The 22,004-nt window shown below is 35.5% G+C and overlaps 1 protein-coding gene across 2 annotated transcripts in view; it reads left to right on the forward strand.

Annotated features, from left to right (window-relative positions):
- The window catches only part of LOC150056276 (sodium channel protein type 3 subunit alpha-like), a 118,661-nt gene that overhangs the window by 60,275 nt on the left and 36,382 nt on the right, over positions 1-22,004 (forward strand). The window contains exons 11-16 of one of the 2 annotated variants that reach the window (XM_090342723.1): positions 3,673-3,957; positions 10,344-10,691; positions 11,658-11,790; positions 14,703-14,941; positions 20,956-21,129; positions 21,223-21,579. In XM_090342723.1, coding sequence (XP_090198849.1) covers positions 3,673-3,957; positions 10,344-10,691; positions 11,658-11,790; positions 14,703-14,941; positions 20,956-21,129; positions 21,223-21,579 — 1,536 coding nt within the window. Of the gene's footprint in view, positions 1-3,672; positions 3,958-10,343; positions 10,692-11,657; positions 11,791-14,702; positions 14,942-20,955; positions 21,130-21,222; positions 21,580-22,004 lie in introns of those variants that run through there. The other variant, XM_090342724.1, reaches the window with a different exon arrangement.

A 22,004-nucleotide genomic window follows, 5' to 3' on the forward strand; every position in this document is an offset into this window, starting at 1 on the left:
ACACTCTATGCCACTTAATTGGAGAATTAAGTCCATTGATTTTGAGCGTTAGAATTGAAAGTATTTACTAGTTCCTGCCATTTTTTTCTATTTTATTAGGGACTGTGACTTGTGAATTCTGGTTGTAGTTACCTGATACACATTTTAGGTGCCATTTCTCTCTCAATTTCATGTTTGTGCTGATTTATGTGTAGAACATTACACATTCTGTAATACTGGTTTGATTGATACATACTGTATCAATTTTTCCTTGCTGTCGTAGGTTTTTATTTTTCCCTCAGCTATGAATGAGAACTTAGCTGGATACAGTATTCTTGGTAGTTATTTGTCTTTAGGGCATGACACACACTTGGGGTCTTTGTGACTGCCCATCCAGGCTAATTTACTGACATGGTGATGAGCTTTATGTGTCCTGCAGGAGAAAGTTGACTGTTTTCGGTAGCTTGAATATGAATGGACTTGTATTCTCTTTGGAGTCAATGGCAAGTTTCAGAACTCACTGTTATCCAGGCTGGAGCAATTATTGTTTTAGCCAGTTCAGGTGAGAATAGCCTACTTGTGGGGCTGCCTCTGGTTTTGTTTACCGGGAGAGCTAAACTGCCCCGCCAAGGGAGGATTTGCTCCCTCCAGAGCAGGGAACCATTCACTCAACTAAGCAGACACTGGTCAGATCCCTTTGCTCTTTTGAGCAATGGCACTGCCGACACCACTTCTCAGGCTCCCGTTATCTGCTAAGTTGATCTGGTAGGGTGCGGCGCCCGGCACCCCTGACCAGCAGGGAAGAAAGGACACCACCCGAGGATCCTTCTCGATCACGCTTTTAATGAAGAGCCACTTGGTTAAAGGGAGAGCTGAAGCAGAGGGGCGCGGGGCAGGGAAGTGCAGCTGCTTATAAACAATCAAGGAACGCGGGACTTTTTCCATTGGCTGCTGTGCTGCTAAGGTCATTTTAAAACTCGGGATTGGTCAGGCCTCTGACGTCATACGCGCAGACTCAGCGGAGCGAGCAAAGGCTCTGCACTCACACACCGACTAAGGGGAACTAAGAAATTTGTATACAATGAGCGAGGCAGGGGACAGGCGCCGTCTTGGCTGCTCCGGCTCCCCACAGTAGGGTCTTTGCCAGTAGCCAAGATGGTGCTGCTCTTGGCAGGTGGGGGAGGGGCTACCTTTCCAATGCTGTTCTGTGAGAAGTAGTGAGAATGTCTTTAGTGAGGTACTCTCGCTTCCCCTTGGTTTTTGGCTCCTTCTGTGATCTGAGTCTGTTTGTAGCCAGCAGGGTGAAGATTTCCACTCATAGTGCTCAGGCTCTGGTGCCTTTGTCTTGGAGCAGCTGCTCTGGGGAAGCCGCCATCTCTACTGCTGCTGTCACTGCTGGTGTCAGCTCAAAACTCTCTTCTTGGGGCTGGGATTTTGCCTTGTAGTAGAGTGCTTTTCTAGTGCGCATGAAGACCCAGGTTCAATTCCTCGGTACCACGTACATAGAAAAAGCTGGAAGTGGTGCTGGGGCTCAAGTGGTAGAGCCCTAGCCTTGAGAAAGCCTAAGGACAGTGCTCAGGCCCTGAATTCAAGCCCAGGACTGGCAAAAAAAAAGATTATTTTTTAAGCTGGCTGTCTGACTTTTTCTTCTCTGACCGAGATCTCTGTGCTACTACAGATTACTTGGTGTCACTCTCTAGCTATAAACTTACCACTAGAATGCCAAAACTGGTATCATGGCAAGAGCTCAGTTAGGCTTACCCTGAACCTTTGCCATCTTCCCTTTTTGTTCCAGTCTGTCTGGACTTTGACCTCAGGACCCTGGCACTATCCTTGGGCTTTCTCAAGGCTAGAGCTCTATCACTTGGGCCATAGCACCATTTCCAGGTTTTTCTATGTGTGTGGACTGTGGAATCGAACATGGGTCTTTGTCCTTGCTAGGCAAGCACTCTAACAGTAGGTGAAGCTTCCTGCCCATGCTGGGCATTTTCTTATATCATTTTCAGTCTAGATTTCAGACTAGATATAGTGTTTAATATAAATAAATAAATAAATAAATAAATAAATGTTTTTGTTAATGAATATGTATTGTAACATCCTCCACAAGAATTCTGTACTGAGTATACCATTCTATATTCTTGGAGATTATGTTGGACCTATATAATCTGTAGCATACTGCCTTTTTTATTTTTTAACCTTTCCATCTTAACTGAGATGAACTGAAAAATAAAAACTACTCAGAAGGGTTCATTTTTTTAAGGAAGAAGCAAAGCACAATGTGATGTGAAAGCACAAAGTAATGTATGTCTATGTTCTATAAGTGGATTTTTCCTACATTCTTTCTTAAATTAATATTATATAGATGTATGACAGATTGTCCTTTCTAAGGCAGGGCAAAAAGTCAGAGGTAAGCTATTTTATTCTGGCCTGTGTCTGTGACAACTGATAGTAAGTTGCCTTTTTAATCTTTGTTCCCCCAAAATTGACTTATTATGCGTCCTAACATATCAAGTACAATGTGTTATGGTTACCTAAGGGAATTCCTTTCAGGGTTATGGTTTCTGAAGAAGACAGACAACATGGCAGACAAATTAGAGTTGTTGAAATGTAAAACATATGAACAGCATGTCCATAATTTGTCATTTCTACTTCTGAGTCTGTGTTTACAAGGATATTCTTAATGAGGATCCGGCTTTGATTTACATCACATTGTTGTTCTTTATTTTCTCCAATCATTCATCATTTCCAGTCAAAAAATACTGATATCCACATAAATGAAAATTTAAAAAAATTATCAGTGGAGAAACTCAAAAAGCTTAAGTACTTAGTGCTGAGGTAGGGACAGAATATATTAGGAGATACTTTCATAAACCCTCGAAAATGTCTTTCAAGAATTTTTATTGATACAGTAGTCATTTATCATAATGAATAGTTCATAAACATTTAAAAACTTTAAATTAAAAGTACTGTGTAATAAATGTTCTAGGAGTGAAGTAACCCCATAGATGTAAACGATATAGTTCAACAAGTGATTAAATTAACAAGGAAAAAACTAGCCAATACATTCCCATTACTTCCCAGTAGAATGAATTGTTTTTTGTTTTTGTTGAAACAAATCTTACTATTGTAGCACACTCTGGCCTAAAACATATGATCTTCCTATTTTATGATTAGGTGTGCACAATCATGCCCAGCATTTCACATATATTTATTCTACCCAAGAGAGAAACAAATGTTACCGAAAGTACTCTCTACCACTCAGTTGCTACTAATTACAAATGAGAGGAACAACCCTTGGGTTGAATTGTGGTACTATTAATCAACAGAGCAACTAGCACTGAGGAAGCATGTGTTTTTAATGCACAGAAGACAATATGCAGACAGAAAAATATCCTCTGAACTGAAGTTATTCTCAACAGAATTGTTTTTCCTTAATATGTACAATCTGGAATATGTACAGGACAAGAATGATTCTGCCTTGGTGTAGAGACATAGATACATTAAAAAATGTGATATTCAAAAATGAAAAGGTAATTATTAAATAAGGTCATCTGGAAAAGAATAATAGATAGGAAGGTGTGACTTTCACATGCATTCACTAATAATAGTCTTTGGTGGCAGCATTTGAGCCATTGTCAGTGGTTTCCCAGCTCTAATTTGTTCTAATTTGTGTTTGGCTTAATTTTACCACAGGCAGTGGCTGCAGCATCTGCTGCATCAAGAGACTTCAGTGGGATAGGTGGATTAGGAGAACTCTTGGAGAGTTCTTCAGAAGCATCAAAATTAAGTTCCAAAAGTGCTAAGGAGTGGAGGAACAGAAGGAAGAAAAGAAGACAGAGGGAGTATTTTGAAGGGAACAGAGAGGGAGACAGGTTCCCCAAATCTGAATCAGAAGACAGTGTCAAAAGGAGAAGCTTCCTCTTTTCTATGGATGGAAACCGGCTAACTAGTGAAAAGAAGTTCTGCTCTCCTCACCAGGTACTTTAATGGCCTCGGAGTCACCTGCTTTTGTGTTTCCCTTGCTACAGCTCTTAAGTTACATATTTCATGTTGGCATATGTCTCTGTAGAAGTTGTCTTGGCTGGTAGGGGGTTAACACAATTCAGTCATTTATAATGGTCTCTAAAGGCTTAAGTCTTAAATTGTCAGTAACTTGGAAAGTTATTGTCTTCAAACATTTCATAATTCTGAGACCATTTAAACTGTACATATGTATATTTTTGGTAGCTTCTCAGACTTGTTAGTAAGATAGGTTTGGAAACTTTTCTTTACCTTTTTCACATAGAACATGAACCTAACTAGTTTGTGTATGGGTTCCTGTCTTAATCATATGAATTTTTAACTGTAACATAGAACTCTCCCACATGAAGGAATTGTGCCAACAGGCGCTCCTGGGATTATAATATACAAATTAATTTTGGAGAGAAATGTTTCTAGGTTTGCTTATATATTTTGATAGGAAAATTATGCTGTGGTGAGTCTACATTTTCATGGCCTGGGGGCATATGTAATATCTTAGAAGAAAATTAGGATCTGGATGTTCTTAAAGAAATGAAATTGGAGACCATCAACTTTTGCTCTAATTTAATACCCAGCATCCTATTTTCTGTATATTTTCAAGTTAAAGAGGCAAAAAAAGAGTTTCAACTCTATCATTAATACATCTGCATAATGTAAAGAGTAATTAGATGTGTGATAAGTGGCGCTAAGGCTTTGAACATTCTATTTGGCTCCATTAGAATTGCATATGTTATGAAAAACAAACTCTTCTAATCATATTTGTCTGATCTAAAATTGTACTCTTAGGTTAATGCTTTGAGAGGCACTTTATATGATTAAGTTGAAACAACTTAAAGTGCAAGTCTATAAATCAATCAAGACATAATTGCATCTTAAAAAATCTTTAATAAAAGTAAGAATGATAAGCACAAAAAGTTCAATAGACTATTTGGTACTTAACTGCCCCAAAAAGGGAATAGAATAGGTATCAGTGCATGCTCATTTCACTCTTTAGGCTAAAGATGGAAATTAAAATGTTAAATAAAAAAACAGACTGAACGTTAACAAGGTAAAACTTGCATTCTCTTATTAAACAACATGAACATGCAGACACAAAGAACTGCAAAATAAACCACTTTCTTACTTTTAGTATGAGTATCAGGGTATGCAACTTCTACTACCTTGAGTAATAAAAATGTAAAATCTGCTATGTAATCAATGTATTCGTTAAACATATGTGGGGTTAATTTGAAGCTCTTTAGAGAATTTAGTTTTGCAGACCACATTTCGTCTTTACATGTCACCTTGATAGCTTGGTGCTTTAGCATAAAATATTTTGACAATTCAGCAGAAAGACTGATGCTATGAAAATTTTATGTATCCACTCCAAAAACTAGTTTTGTAACCTTAAGTAATATGTACTTTGAAATTTTCTGTAAAATGGGGTAATAATGCTTATCTTAAAGTGTTACAGAGAATTAAAAATTATATAGAAATTGTATGTGACAAATGTTACAGTGGATGAATGAATTCCAAATGGAGTAAACTCAAATTTTAAGTATTCTCAATTTCTCACAAATATATATTAATATTATCAATGTTTGCAGTAACATCTTTATCATTTTTCTTATTGTAAAATAGTTCATACAAATAGCATATTTATTAATCACTTGGTGCATGGCAGGTGATTAATATATCTCAGTGTACAAAGAGATTAAATTCACTGATATTATGAAATTTATTATAAAGACTGAAAACAATAAATAAAGCAAATAGGTTGTGTATTTTGTTAGAACTTACAAAAAAAGTGCTATATTAGCAATTTATATTTGGACAAAAAATTTTACTAGGAAATAATTTTAAGTAGAAGCTTAGGATGTCTCAGTCATAATAGCTAATGAAATTTTGCTGAAAGTATTTTAACATCAAAACATATTTTAACAACCAGTTTAAGTGTACATTTTGTATAGTTTATACTATCAGAGAGAATTTCAAATGTCTTAGCACTGAATTTATGGATCCCAGGAAAGACAGACAGAGCACATTAATATATGTGCTAGAAGTAATTTACAATTATTGTATTATAAACTGAGAAAGACTTTTTTTCTGATAGGAGCCAGTAAAAGGGGTATGGACAGGATGTATAAGTACAGAGCATTTTGATCAAAACAAATACATCTCCTAAAAATGTTAATAAATTATGGCATGCTCTTCTCTACTAATGTGAGTTTTAAACATTTCACATGCATCACATTATTTCATTGTTAAATAGTGAATGTACATTTATAAAAAGCATTTATATGGCATTAAAAGGCATATGATAAAAGCTGAATCTCCCCCAGAGGTTTTTGTCTGTGTTGTTTGAACACTCAGAGACCATTTTATTTTAAATTAGAAGCCTGTGGGTATACTCAAGTATAGTGGCAGACTTATGAGGGACAGAAAAGCATATACATGTAACTTAAAATGCTATTTCAAATAGGTAAATAGACAAGTATTTCAAACAAGTATATATTCATTTAAATACTTGCACTGGAACATCTGTCCTTCCTCCTCCTCCTCCTCCTCCTCCTCCTCCTCCTCCTCCTCCTCCTCCTCCTCCTCTTTCTCCTCCTTTTCCTTCTCCTCCTTCTCTCCCCTCCTCTTTTGTTCTCAAACCACTTGTAATCCAGACTTTTTGCTCAGGGTTATGTGACACAGATGTAATTCTTACATTTTCCATTTTGTTACTTAGAGGGAAAAAAAGGTATGTATTTATCTACCTGGAAAAAGGTAAACAAAATTTTTAAAAAATCCATGATTTTTGTTTTTGAAATTTTAAGGCAAGCAGCAACAGTCTTTGTTAGTATAAAAGCCGTTTTCCTAGTGAAAGGGCTACCACAGCTGTGGGTATTCCCTTCTCTCTGCATCTTCCCATGAGTTATTTTTGGTTTATTTTCCCTGAATCCTATTTTTGTTATCTTCTTTTTCTGTCTCTGTTGCCTTGAAAGCTGTGTTCACACCCATTATTATACTTTTCAAAGAGTGAATAGAAGTTTCAAAGAAACTCAGAGATCTGGAACGCCTCTAAAAATACCCTAACATAAAAACATGCCAGTTAAAGGCACATACCAGAGGCACTGTGGGTAAAAATCACACCACATACTCACACCCATATTATCTAAACGCAATTCTGTTTTCAGAAGTGATTTTAGGTTCAGAAGTGTATTAGGTTGATTACATTGAATCATCCTATTGATTAGATAGATACCAATCTCTCTATATAACATATACTATATATAGATATAGAAATAGATATACATTACAATTTAAGTTACTTTTTTCAATAGAAGTATATTCAGAGTTACATTGACTGTGCATTAAAAGTTCAGATTTCTGAACCCTCTCTTTTACTGCCTTCATCTGTTTTTTTTTCTTGTAATAGAACTACCTATTGCTGGGTAATTTCTAAAAGTAAGGTATTAATTTTCAATCATTACATGCAGATTTAGAAATCTAAGAGCATAGAAATAGCATGTGTTTGACTTCTGGTGAGAGCCTAGGTGTCAGGACACATGAATGAATGACAGAAAGGAGTTGGAAAAGTCATTTTTACAGAAGTAACATTTTCCCATTTCTGAGGGCTCTGTCCCCTGACTCGTCTACTTTAGGCCCAAGCCCCAATATTTCTATCCTGAGAATTAAGATTGCAACACATAAACGTTTAGGACACACATTCCAACCTTATCAGCTGCTTCTTGAATCACAACTCAAAAACAAAGAAAGAAAAAACCACCATGAGACCAAAATGTTCATTTGAAACACTCAAAGTGTTTTCTACATGAATTTCAAATGTTCTTGAGAGCATCTAATATTATATTTGTAAGTTAATCTGAGTCTGGGGAGATGAGAAACATAAGCATTTTTGTAAATGTGGTAGATCTATTATCTTGACCATTTTGCTTGTATGCCATCTAAGTATTGTTTAACATATGTTAGGCCCTAGTCTCAGAAATAATTTCCATATATAGACTTAACTTTGGGCTAATAAGATGAACACCTATTAGCAACCACAAAGAACTTGATCAAATAAAAGAGCATAATACATTCACAATGAATAATAAATACCTTTCAAAACTATCACTGGGACAGAGGAGAGCTGGTGCTTTGCAGCACTGGGAATATTCATAAAAGTAAGGCTAAAAATGGAGCCAAGGAAAATCAAGTTGACCTAATTAAGCAGAAAGTCTAAAAATAATCTGATAGATCTTATTTTTCTATTTTTATTAAACTTATTTTATTTGATTTTATTCTGATGCTTAGAAAAAAAGGAATGTCAAAACATGTTTGGTCATGACTTGTGTGTGTGTGTGTGTGTGTGTGTGTGTGTGTGTGTTACCCTATTAAAAGAAATAGTAAAGAAAATGAGAAGTCAGATACAAGAAACAAAGAGGAAATGTATTAATTTATTGACTGATTTTTGTATGGTTGAGATGTGAACTTGAGCCCTTGTACTTTCTGTGCAAGCACTCTACAGCTTCAGCCATGTACTCAGCCCTTGGTTCTTCAGCTTATTTTTCAGATATAGTCTGGTGCTTTTGCTCAGGGCCAGCCTCACATTGGGATCCTCCTAGCTCTCCCTTTCATGCTGAGATTACAACTGTGCACCATTACCCTAGGCCAATAATGGCATTATTATTGATGGCAAATTGTCTATGTTGACCATAGACATTTTTGAAAACTATCTCTAAAACAGAATAAACAGATTTGTGTGATGCTTCTAGTTTAAAAGGCACTCCAAAAGTGAAAGGACATTAAAGCTAGTTATTCTATTCTGGTACTAGAGAACAATTTACTAGATTTATTTGTAAAAATAATTTATGTAAAAATTAGTATGGGTTGTAGTAATAGGCTCTCACTGAGATATAGGTTGTCATGCATGAATGAGGCATTAGGTTTGATCTATAGCACCAAAAAAAAAGAATAACACAATAAAGAATAATACATCTAGTTCTTTTTAATTAATACAGTTTAAAGGTCAGTAGGAAGAATCAGCTATCTTCAATATCACTTTTGATAAAGTCATGCTACAGATCTTGCCTCTTTAAGCTACTCTTAGATTTTCAGTAAGAACCATATTAACTCTAGTGCTTTAAGAGTCCTCTCTATTCGGTTTGCAATACTGCATAGACTTTCAAAAAATGAATCACTGATTGTTCCTTGGGAATTTGTTAGGAAATTATTTGAAAATTGTCTATAAGACAGCATCACAGGTAAGTTTTGTGATTTTTAATCCCATGTGGACAAAGATAAATAGATCTAGACAGGGGCCTTCATTTTAGAACAAGAAGACAGTGAAGGACTAATGATATTTTCAGTTATATAATTATCAAGATGTCTGACATTTGCACAACTATTTAAGGTTCAGCCATATAGTATTACTTGAGTTACAAGTCATTCAGATGATAGCATTTAAAAGTGGAAGGTGGGTACCACTTGTTTAGCCACCACACCATCCAAAAAGCATCATTCGTCCTTTCTATCCTCTGGTATTTCCCCTGTTGCAATAGGAGAGCATAATCCTGCTCACAATCAGACTGAAGATTACCAAAGAGATTATGAACATCGTGAGTTGCAAATCGGGATTCATAGAATGGTACACTTCATACTAAAATTAATATTGTGTATTGTGATCTTTAATTTAAAAAAGAATGACATCGGCACATTTGTAGGGAAATGAAAAGACTTGGAAAAAAGTCATATTAAGTGAAGTAAACCAGACCCAAAGGAACATAGGCTCAATGGTTTCCCTCATTTGTAATAATTAGTACACATCTAGGACTCTCGTAGTAGAGGATTACAATAGCTCCAAACCTAGATACATGAGATCATATAGAATGAGGCTAAATGAAAGGATCTCCAGGATGTGGAAAAAAGAGCTTAATCTTGAGTGATTGTTGTTCTAAATGTACTATGTTCTCTTCTCTTTTGTTGTCCTTTGGTTAACCTCATATTGCAACAGTATCTGACTTCGTTACCTGGCATATTGTATATATGTTTATTTGAATTAGGAAAGGGAAGGAGGGAAACAAGATGAATGGGAGGGGGTAGAGGGAGAGAAATGGGGATAAAAACATGAGAAGGGGTATCAGTGTGTGAGAAGTAATGCACCTTCCAACTGGCAAATATAACTGTAACCCCTCTATATACATTACAATAAAAATTAAATAAAAATCTGAATTTATGTGCTCTAAATAAACTTTATGGTTCATGTGTAAGGGCAAGCTACCCCAACCCCCAAATTGTTTCTGTAGTATTAAGATTTTTATTGAACACTTGTCCCACCCTATACTCTGCCCCACTTTCTTTCTTCCTTGCTTTCTCAGTCACTACTGAGCATCCGTGGCTCCCTGTTTTCCCCAAGACGCAATAGCAAAACAAGCATTTTTAGCTTCAGAGGCCGAGCAAAAGATGTCGGATCTGAAAATGACTTTGCTGATGATGAACACAGCACGTTTGAAGACAGCGAGAGCAGAAGAGATTCACTGTTTGTGCCCCACAGACATGGAGAACGACGCAACAGTAACGTTAGTCAGGCCAGTATGTCATCCAGGATGGTGCCAGGGCTTCCAGCAAATGGGAAGATGCACAGCACTGTGGATTGCAATGGTGTGGTTTCCTTGGTGGGTGGACCATCAGCTGTAACGTCACCTACTGGACAACTTCAGCCAGAGGTGATAATAGATAAGCCAGATGATGTGAACATTACAGGTCAATCTGACAAGCCTGGGCATTTTAGCCCCTGGTACTGTAATAAATGAAGGTCCTTAAAATAATACTTAATTAATTGAATGGGAAACAATAAAATCTTCAGAACTTATTGGATTACCTGGGACCATCAGCTTTCAAGTGCTGTAGAGTAAGAAAAGTCTCAAGTTTTATTTTTACATGAAATATATATATATGAAAATTCATTAGCCTTACCAGCACATTGAGCACTTTGACAATCAAATCTTTGTTGTAGCTTTGCCCAAAATCGTATAATTATTCTTTCACATTCTGAGAAGTTTGTATTCTTAAAATTAAATATTTTAATGACTAGTAGAATGATTATGGGCAGGCTTCATACAACTCTAGTCCTATTTTTAAATGATTCTGAAATAAAATACGTTGAATTTTTTAGGATAGCACAGAAAGATGTTTTTTTAAATCTCAGGAAAGCACACACATTTCATTGTACATCTGTGTTTGTGCATGGAAAATATGGCCCATATATATGTTTCAAAATTGCTAATATAACTTGAAAAATTTAAGCCTAGGGACTGATCATAATATATATTATTTATTTTGTAAGAAGTTTTTTTTTATCAAGTTACTATTAATTCAACTGAAAGCATTATTTGTATTTAAGTGAAATAATAATTCATTGTACCATGCTTACAAAGTTTTCCCCTGAAAATTCTATTAATTTAAAAAGTTCAGTAGCATAATTGCATTATACAATTACACTCAGCCTGTGAATTCTTATCATAAATGATTTTAAAGTGATTATACTATGACAATACATTTAATATTTAAGTATTACTAGAAAATTATTACTTGAAAAAAATGCATGTAGCATGATCCTCCGAAGAAACACTATGTGGTCTTGTTTCATCCATTGGAAAGGGTGGTTTGAGCCATCAGTATTTGGTTTGCAGGGCACCACCACTGAAACGGAAGTCAGAAAGAGAAGGCTAAGTTCTTACCAGATTTCAATGGAAATGTTGGAGGATTCTTCTGGAAGGCAAAGAGCCATGAGCATAGCCAGCATCCTGACCAACACAATGGAGGGTAAGCTGTGGACTGTGAGAGAGTTCCTTCTGCTGACTTCATTCCTGGTGGAGCTATTTTTCCTTTTTGTGGATTGGTTGAGGTCTGCTCAAGAACAGAGAAATGCATAATTGGTCATTGGAGTGTGCTATTATCATCACATACATTACAAAAAAATAGTATTCATTCTATTTACTTTTGTGTCAGTCCTGGACTTTGAACTCAGTGCCTGGTCATTGTTTTCTTTTTTGTAACCAGACTATTGATATTGTTTCTAGGGTTATATTGCACTACTATTTTGTTGTTAGAGGCCTTCTACAAAGTAATCACTTCTCTTTTACATTTAGATAAGAAAAAATACAGGGAAATGTTGCCAGGATTGGGAAAGGAGTGTGAATGAGCTGTGAAAATTATATCCTGGTTTACCCAGGCCCCCAAGAATGTCTCTCCTCCACATTTTAAGCATCAATTAGGGCATTCCTCCAAAAGAACGCTGACACATGTTTGTTGATTTTAACTTGCACACAAGTGGTCATCACGTACTAAAAATTCCTGCACCTTAACATTTGAATAAACATTAAATTAGTGCTTACATTTGCTTTTCTTTTTTCAAATTTAATTTTATTGTTAAGGTGATGTAGAGAGGAGGTGCAGCTACATATGTAAGGTATTGAGTACATCTACATATGTAAGGTATTGAGTACATCTCTTGTTGAACATTATTACCTCCTCCCTCATCTTCTTCTGGCTTTTCTTTATCCAAATTCCCTCCTCCCCAAGTTGTAAAGCTTTTTTTTTTTAATTGTCTTGTATCACTATTGCATCAGTTCACCCTTTGTCATTTGTTGCACCATTTTGTTGTTCTCCTTTCCTTTCTCAAATCAGATACACCAATGTACATTTTTAAAAGCCATTATTTAAATCAATTTTAACATAGAATTCTTGGAAAACACCAATTATATTTTATTTTTATTTATATATTATTAATTTTATGTAGCTATATTTAAGGGTTTCATATTTTGAAATATGAAACAATAAACATTATAGTCAAATGGTAATTATTTTATAGACATCTTAAATATTAGTAACTTGTCTATATAAAAGCTTAGGATTATAAGTGGCAGGGGTAAATTACAGGTTTAAATCTGAGGCTGAGTCTATACTATACAAGGATAAAAGCGTGGTGGCTCATGCCTTTAATCCTAGTTACTCAGGAGGCTGAGATCTGAGGCTCAAGGTTCAAAGCCAGACAAGGCACAAAAGGGCCTGAGACCCTTATCTCCAATTAACCTCTAGAAAACGGGAAGTGGGGCTTGGCTCAAGGGTACGGTGGTAGCTTTGAGCTGAAGAGCTCAGGGACACTGCCCAGGCCCAGGGGTAGGGCACTAGCCTTGAGCTGAGGAGCTCAGGGACAATGCCCCAGCCAAGTTCAAGCCCCATGAACCACCAAAAATAAAAAACAAAAAAGAAAGAAAAGAAAAGAATATAAGCCAGACACTGTTGGCTCAGGCTTATTAGCCTAGTAAATCAGGAGACTGAGATCTGAGGATCATGGTACAAGGCCAGCCTGGGCAGAAGACTCTCATGAGACTCTTATCCCCAGGTAAACCTGTGACTCAGGTGGTAGAGTACAAGCCTTGAGCAAAAAGAGGCTCAGGAAGAGTGCCCAGGTTCTGAGTTCAAGCCCTAGGATTGGGAATAAATAAATAAATAAATAAATAAATAAATAAATAAATAAATAAATAAATAAATGTTCTAAATGTGGAAGATTAATGTTTACAAAAAGGTAATCAGAGGACACAAACATTATTGAATATCATACCCTTAGACAGTGTTCTTTAAAAGATTCTTTTTAAGTGGTGATTTCTTGAAGTTAACAATGATATATAGCTTATTTAAAGATGTTATTTTCTAATCTTGAGGTGAAATCAAGATACAGTGTTACAATGAAAGTTCTCTGAATTCAACTGTGTTTGTGCAAGTCCTTCTTGTGGTTTAGTTGTTGTTTTGTTTTGTTTTAACTCTATGACACACTTCTAGGGAAGGCGAAATTGTGTCTTATAATCTTATATAAAATGTATAAAAGTTTACTTCCATATATTTTTTAAAAGGCTATCATAGTAAATACCTATGTAAGCATTGATTAATTTTCTGTGGGAACAAGAGAGATATGGTTTTCAAGTTGAAGTCCAAGTGATAAGTTTAATAGTGAATCAAACACTTTATTCACATCACAAACCTTACAGATTTGAGGTAGATTTCAGGTGCTATGTAGAAACTAAAATTATTGTTCATCTTACGCTTAGATTCTTTTCTTTTCCTGTTATGAAAATTAAGCTTAAAGAGTTTCTATGACTCATGATTTGATAAAAATATTATTTATGTGAACTTTATTCTGAATAAAACATAAATTATATAAAAAGATGTTATTTTATGCTAATATTGCCTCTTTAATAATTAATTATATTATAAGGAAAATACTAAATTCAAGGATTTTAAGAAGTAAGTTTAAATGTATAATTTTTCATGAGCATTTATGTCTACATACGCATTAATAAATGTGTAAGTTTGAACTGAAAACTTTGTATTTGCTAGGCAGACAATTTATCAATTGTTCCACACCCCTAGATGTTTGTGCTTTGTAGTTATTTCCCACAGGACTTCACACAATTTGCCCCTTGCTATCCTCAAACCATGATCTGCCTAATCTCTGCCTGATGATTGTAATTGGGAGAACAAGCATGCACTCCCTTCTCTGGCCTTTAATGAGCACTTTCCTGGAAGTACTTAATGGGATGGTTTTCACTTGTGTGTTAAACTAAGTAATATTTTTTCTGTCCTAAGTATAAGCATTGCTTTCATTAAACAACATGTCATCTATTGGCAACAATAATCCAATTTACTCTTACCTATAATTGTTATTGTTCCTGCAGAACTTGAAGAATCTAGACAGAAATGCCCACCATGTTGGTACAGATTTGCCAATATGTTCTTGATCTGGGATTGCTGTGATGCATGGTTAAAAGTAAAACATCTTGTGAATTTAATTGTAATGGATCCATTTGTTGATCTTGCCATCACTATTTGCATTGTCTTAAATACCCTGTTTATGGCCATGGAACACTACCCCATGACTGACCAATTCAGTAGTGTGTTGACTGTAGGAAACCTGGTAAGTTCATTTTAAGTGTACTTATTTTCTTTAGCAGGGTACAGAGAGAGAGACTAAAAGAAAAGACCATCTCTGCTGTGTTGAACCTCAAAATAATTCAGTCTTTCTTCACAGGAAGAGACAAGTAACATGATATTAAATGGCATCTCAAAGATGTCATCTAAAATTTGTACAATGTCAATGTTGATTATTCATACCAATATTTATACTGATTAATCATGGAGTCTTACAGCTGTAAACTCACTCTTTGTAGAAATATTTCTGCATAATTAATGCAGATCTAAAGAAAACTTGAGATCCTGGTTCCACAAACTTAATTTTTTTGTTCTACAAACAATTCATCTTCATTGAAAAAAATGACCCAAATAGTGCTAATAAAAAGCATAATCATTAAACTTGAATTACCACACACCACTAAAATGCTTCATGATCTCCATACAGGAAATCATTTGTTATAAAAAAGATATTTGTATGTCAGCCATAACATTGGTTCAAATTTGGAGAGCTTGGGTCTGTGGGTACATTGTCTAGGACTTCTGTGTGAAATTAGTTTTCTTTTGTTATGTTATGTTTTTTTAGTTTTAAACTTCAAATGCCTACATCTTCACCGTAAAATTATCTATGTGTATAATTGAACACATTGGGTTTAGTACCTGGTTATTACTTATATTCTTTTTTTAAAGAAAAATGTTCTTTTACTTCCAAGACATATTTAATATATCCTTTGAGGATAGAAGACATATTGACTCCATGTTGTATTTCTTTTTTATTTTATTTTTATTGTAATGTATAGAGGGGATGCAGTTACATTCACCAGATTCTCACACATTGATACTCCTTCTCATGTCTTTGTCCCCATTTCCCTCCCCCCCTCGAAATCATCTTGTTTTCCCCTGTACCTTTTATTACTTATATTTTATAAATAACCACAATCCTGTGGTTATTTCTCAATAGGATTGTTCAGCTTAATTGGGTAGATGCCCTCCTTGGATTTAATCAGCCTTGGCTTAGGATGTGGGAACTTGTGAAGACTTGGGAGTATTACAAGAGGAGAAAGAGTTCCTAACAGAAGAGAGGAAAGAATACTGGGCATGAATGTCTACTGCAATGGTGGACAAGCTTCTACATGCTGTTTAACTCAGGAGAAAATGCAACATGTCCTTTGCATAAGATCTTTTATGTTCCTTTCTTTCTGTCCATTCCTCCCTTCCCCACCTCTTTTTTCTCCTCCCTTCCCTCCTTATCCTTTCCCTTACATTCATTTCTTTCATCTTTCCTTGTCTTCCCTTGCTTTTTCTCTTTTTCAAGGACTTTTTAATGCCTACTAAAGTGGTTTTTACTTAGTGTTTTTATACTCTCAGTGACTTCTGGGATTATGGACAGTACTTGTGTAAATTGTGTTCCAGTTTCATGATTCCAGCTGTTACAGATCACTGCTCAAGGGCTGCTTTAAGCACTACATGCACACAGGCAAAAACAATTATCTTTGTCACAGTTTGTTTCAACTATTATCATCCTTACTTTTATTTTATTTTGCCTTTAATAATGCCCTTCTAGTCATGATAACAGAAATATTACAGTCATGATGACTGATTTTGCCTTTCTTTGGTCAATTTGATATGAAAGTTCCTTATTTCTTCTTCCAAAGTATCATTTCTAAATCCAAAGGTGGTATTAAAATAATATTCTAGTACTTTTGTCTCATTTTTCTGAAGTAGCCACATCAACCCCAATAGATTAGTCTAGTCACCACACAACCATTTATACATTTAATATTGGAAAATGTTTGTTTCCCATTGTTCTCTACATTCAGATTTGAAGTATTTTTACTCAAGCCTTGTCAATAATTCATATTCCTTACCATCCAATTTCATTCCCTTCTCTGACAGCCCCTATTGAGCACCTTTTCTTACCTCTTAAGGATGTAAAAATATGATTAAAAATATTCTTACGTTATGAATTTTGGTTCTTAAATCTGTCAATAAATTACTCACCAGCAGAGGTTATATCTCAGTTCTTTTTATGTTGTTTGTGCTATGGTCATTCAGTGAGTCACCCACCGGTTGTTTTTATCTCCAAAGTGCTTGTTTGACTAGCATGTTTTGCAAAAGAACACATGCTTTTGAGTCAGCTGAAACTGGGTTAGACCATATTTGCCAATGCCTACTAATACTATAGACTCTGGAAAAGTACCACAAATAGAACAAATGCTTGTTTTATGTTATTGAAATGGGTGTAATAATACCTACCCATCTCTGCAAGTTGTGAAGGTCATGTAAGGTAGTGAGAAAACACATAGTATTGTGCCTGGCATCTAGCATGTGCTCATTAAGCAGCTTCCTTCCTCTGCATATATGCTATTAACCTCTGAGACCTTTCTGTGAAATATTGATGGAAAATATTTCTGCTCTTCCCCAGGATATTAGACAATTGGGGATATTGAACAAGTGAGAATAGTTTGGAAATTTACCAGAGTAAAGCAGGAAATTAGGTTCTGATAGATATCTAGTGTTGAATCTGTTGAGTATGGAAGCACGGGATAAATGAGGCTGGCTTAAAATGATCAAATGGAAAAGCACTAGATGAAAGCATCAAGTCTGAGTCCTAGGAAGAGTTCAAGCTAAAGTTTGTGGGTCCTGAGCATCAAATGGATTGTGAACCTGATTTTCATAACACACCTGGAATGTGTGTTGAACTAGGTGACTTTTCATTCCCCTTCCCCATCTAAAATTCTAGGGTGTTTTCACCATGGCCTATATAGTAAGGTAGGGATTTCTGATGAGAAATTGATGAGTACTAGATTATTATGGTAGACCCATCAGTAAAATTCAGGTTATTGTTGGAAAACAAGGTTGATTGAGATAGAAAGCATAGATAACAAAAAGTAGGCTGGAGTTATTTCTAACTGAATGTAACTGTCTATATTAACTGAAACATCCCTATTATAATCAATAAAATAACGTCTCCTATCAATGAGGCATTGCATAGTGGGGAAGTTGTGGCTTATGCTTATAATCCTAGATACTTAAGAGATTAAGCTTTGAGGATTGTGGTTTTTGAAACCAGCCTTGGCAGGAAAGTCCATGACACTCTTGTCTCCAAATAACCACCAAAAAGCTGGAAATGTAGATGTGGCTCAAGGCGTAAAGCCTCAATCTTGGATAAAAAAAAAAGTTGAGAGACAGCACTCAGGCTCTGAGTTCAAAGCCCAGTATAAAACACATACTCATACACCCTCACATTCTCTCTAACACATACCCTAAAGCATTGTATATCCTATGAAGTAATTTCCAATATTTTTATAAATTATATGTATGAAAAGATAAATATTTTACATATAAAGATTGAGAGATAGAGAGAAACAGTTTCTTAGGTTATGAATAGTTAGTATCTATGGGCTGTATTTTACATCGAAGATGATTTATGTTGTATTTTATGGGGAGATCAAGTTTGCTTATGAAAATAAAGTTTAATTTCTATGGAGTAATTTACTACTGCTCCAACGATTGCATACTGACATAGAGGGGAACATATAAAGGTAGTACTTGAATTAAGAACAATAAAATTAAATTTAAAGAAGAATAATACTAAAAAATAGAGAAGAGTAGAAAATTCAATCATGACTTAGTTGATACAACCCATTTTGCATCCTGTCTCTGTACAATATAAAAATTGCATCAACTTCCTGGCTGATTGGATTGATTACTTGAATATTTATAGATACTGAATCTTCACTGAGCTTCTTTAAGGGATTGTGTTCATATGGTGTTTGAGGGTTTAGCTTAGCCATTTCAAAACCCCCTCTACCACTTTAGGATTTCTGTAAGATGGAAAATACTCACCATAAAAATCAAAGACCTCTTCATACGGCTAGTCTTAAGTAACCTAACAGTGTTGAACCTGCACTAAAATTTTTCAACAAAACAATTCCTAAATTGAAAATATTTCAGTAGAGGAAAGCTGTTAATTTTGAACTTAAAATTGTAATTGCAATTTAAAATATTAAAATAATCATTTTAAGGAGGGGTTTCATAGCCGTGGTACATGTTGTGTTTCTTTTCTATTGAGATGATCTCCCTGTGGAGCCCAGCCTATTCTGGAATTCTCCAGATAGCTTAGGTTGGCCTCAAACTCACAGTGTTCCTATCCAAGCCTCCCTAGTGGCAAGATTATAGGCATATACTACCATATAAGACTTTTGGGGGGGTGGGGGGTTATGGGGCTTGAATTCTGGGCCTGGGCCTGGTCCCTGAGCTCTTCAACTCAAGGTTACCACTCTTCCCCTTGAGTCACAGCTCCACTTCCCATTTTTTTTTTTAGTGGTTAATTGGAGATAAGAGTCTCAGATTCTTTAGTGTCAAGGTTGGCTTTGAACCATGATTCTGAGATCTTAGCCTCCTGAGTAGCTAGGATTACAGGTATGAGCCACCATGCCTGGCCATATATGATTTTTGGGTTACATTTTTGGATGAAAGTATGAAATGAGGGGATTAGTTTGATAACTGCAGGACATGTAATCATTTCAGAAGACCTTAAAAATCACCTTAGAATTTTCCGTAGGAAGAGGTATTTGAAAGTCATTTATCTGGAGAATTTCTAGCTCTCTTTAATACACTTCCATCATCAGGATGCCTGTTTCAAATAATAGCTATTTCTGAAAGTTTTATATAAGACATCAAATTTTTATGAGTTAGAACTTATTTTAAATTCACCAGGAAAACTCTATTTGGAAAGAAAGTCCAACTATTTTATTCTATAAAATAAACTATTCTACAAAATAAAAGTGTGATTTTCAATGTGGATCCCAGTCATGGACTTTCATGAAAGAACAACAGCTTGATCCAAATGAATTTTGTTTTGATTTGCATGAATACATCGCTACACAATGTAGTGTTTTCTGTTAGCTCTTTTTGTGATTAGAAAAATGAGATCTGGCCACTTGGACTCTGGGCCTGAGCACTGTCCCTGAGCTCTTCAGCACAAGGCTCACTCTACCACATGAAACACAGTGCCACTTCCCCACTTTTACACTATTATAAGAATGAGTTAAGATGTCTCTGATTGATGTGATGTTTCAAGACACCAACTAGCTTCACTACTATGAATTTCTAGTTCCTTTATGGTAAAGGCTGATTTATTTTAATAAGCAATAAGCTTGTCACTCCTCTCACAAAATGCAGTTTTTGTCTATAGAGAACTCTAGAGTCTAGCTATAGAACTATAGAGTGAATTACTTTACAAGACACTTTGAAAGATTAATTTTATAGCCTCCTATATCTTTGCCTATCGTTTTAAGTTGTACACTCAATGTTGACTTTCTTTCATTGCCTTTTTCCTTCTATTGTCAAACACACATTTTATCTAGCAACTCAAATAATTCATTTATGTTAATTATGGGTATGTGCATACTGAGAATGTTCTCCTGCTGGCTTCAATTAACTCTGCAGTTCTTTGCCCTATTAATCCATTAACCTTAATTCTGAGGCACACATATAAAGATCATTGTTATGAAACAGTTGTGACAAACTTAATGTTGTTTTGGAATGTTTAAGAAATTATAGAAATAAAATGCTGTCCCTTAAAGAAAAAAGTCATACAATCTAGAATCGAGCATGTCTTTTTACTAATTTTTAAGTAATGTTTAGTCATTCTCCCTAATATATGGATTTGTTCCTGATATAATATGACCTCCAAAATAGATTTCCTTGGAGAATCCTCCTGTATCAAGTAGCCAGTAATTCAGTAGCCATTATCAAATACCAAATTTAATTTTTGAATGGTGAAGTTTTTTTTCCTGAAAATCTAACTGATGTCCTAAATAGACAAATCCACTTCACAAAATATTACATTGATCGGAGTTGGGGAGACTCCACCTTAAGCTAATTTGTGAACTTACAGCTTAGCTATTTATTTTCACTGGTTCTGTTGATCTTCATATATTCTCTTTATGGATTCAGTCAGCATTAAAGGCTTTCAGCGCTGTTGAAGTGTTGCTTGTCTCTGTTTTCCTTCAGGTCTTCACTGGGATCTTCACAGCAGAAATGGTTCTCAAGATCATTGCCATGGACCCTTATTATTATTTTCAAGAGGGCTGGAACATCTTTGATGGGATCATTGTCAGCCTGAGTTTAATGGAACTTGGTCTGTCAAATGTGGAGGGATTGTCTGTACTGCGATCGTTCAGACTGGTATCTATCTACCTGCATTCACTGCTTACATAATGATATCACCCTGAATTATATTGTGATTATCATTAAGAAGATCTTCTCATTTTATTATAGCTCCGGGTCTTCAAGTTGGCCAAATCATGGCCCACCCTGAACATGCTAATAAAGATCATTGGCAACTCCGTGGGGGCGCTGGGAAACCTCACCCTGGTGTTGGCCATCATCGTCTTCATCTTTGCCGTGGTTGGCATGCAGCTCTTTGGCAAGAGCTACAAAGAGTGCGTGTGCAAGATCAACGAGGACTGCACGCTACCTCGCTGGCACATGAACGACTTCTTCCACTCCTTCCTCATCGTGTTCCGCGTGCTGTGTGGAGAGTGGATAGAAACCATGTGGGACTGCATGGAGGTGGCTGGCCAGACCATGTGCCTTATTGTTTTCATGTTGGTCATGGTGATTGGAAACCTCGTGGTATGTACCTACACACCCACCCCCCCCACACACACACGAGTGATAGACACAAAATATTTTATTCTCTAATTCTGCCCTATAAAAAGTAAATAAATTATTACAGTTTGATTAATTCATACATATGTAGACTGGCAAGATTTTAAAAATACATATTTTTAAGCCATGAGTTAAAGGCAATAATATAAAAACACAATTTATATATACATGTGTTTTTATAATTACACTTTTTAGTCATGTCTGGACAAACATTTTTGAAGGATAGACTTCAAATGAAATCACTCAAAGAAAAACATTAGAAAAACATCATTGAACCTGTGATTTTCTCAAAATATCGTTTAAAACTTTCTAGAATCTGAACAAAATTTAATACATAAAGGAATAATTGGGATTTCTATTTTATTCCTACGGTGTAACATGCAGGAAAT

The sequence above is a fragment of the Megascapheus bottae genome, chromosome 12, assembly GCF_031878675.1.
Source record: "Megascapheus bottae isolate mThoBot1 chromosome 12, mThoBot2.hap1, whole genome shotgun sequence".
Lineage (NCBI taxonomy): Eukaryota > Metazoa > Chordata > Mammalia > Rodentia > Geomyidae > Megascapheus > Megascapheus bottae.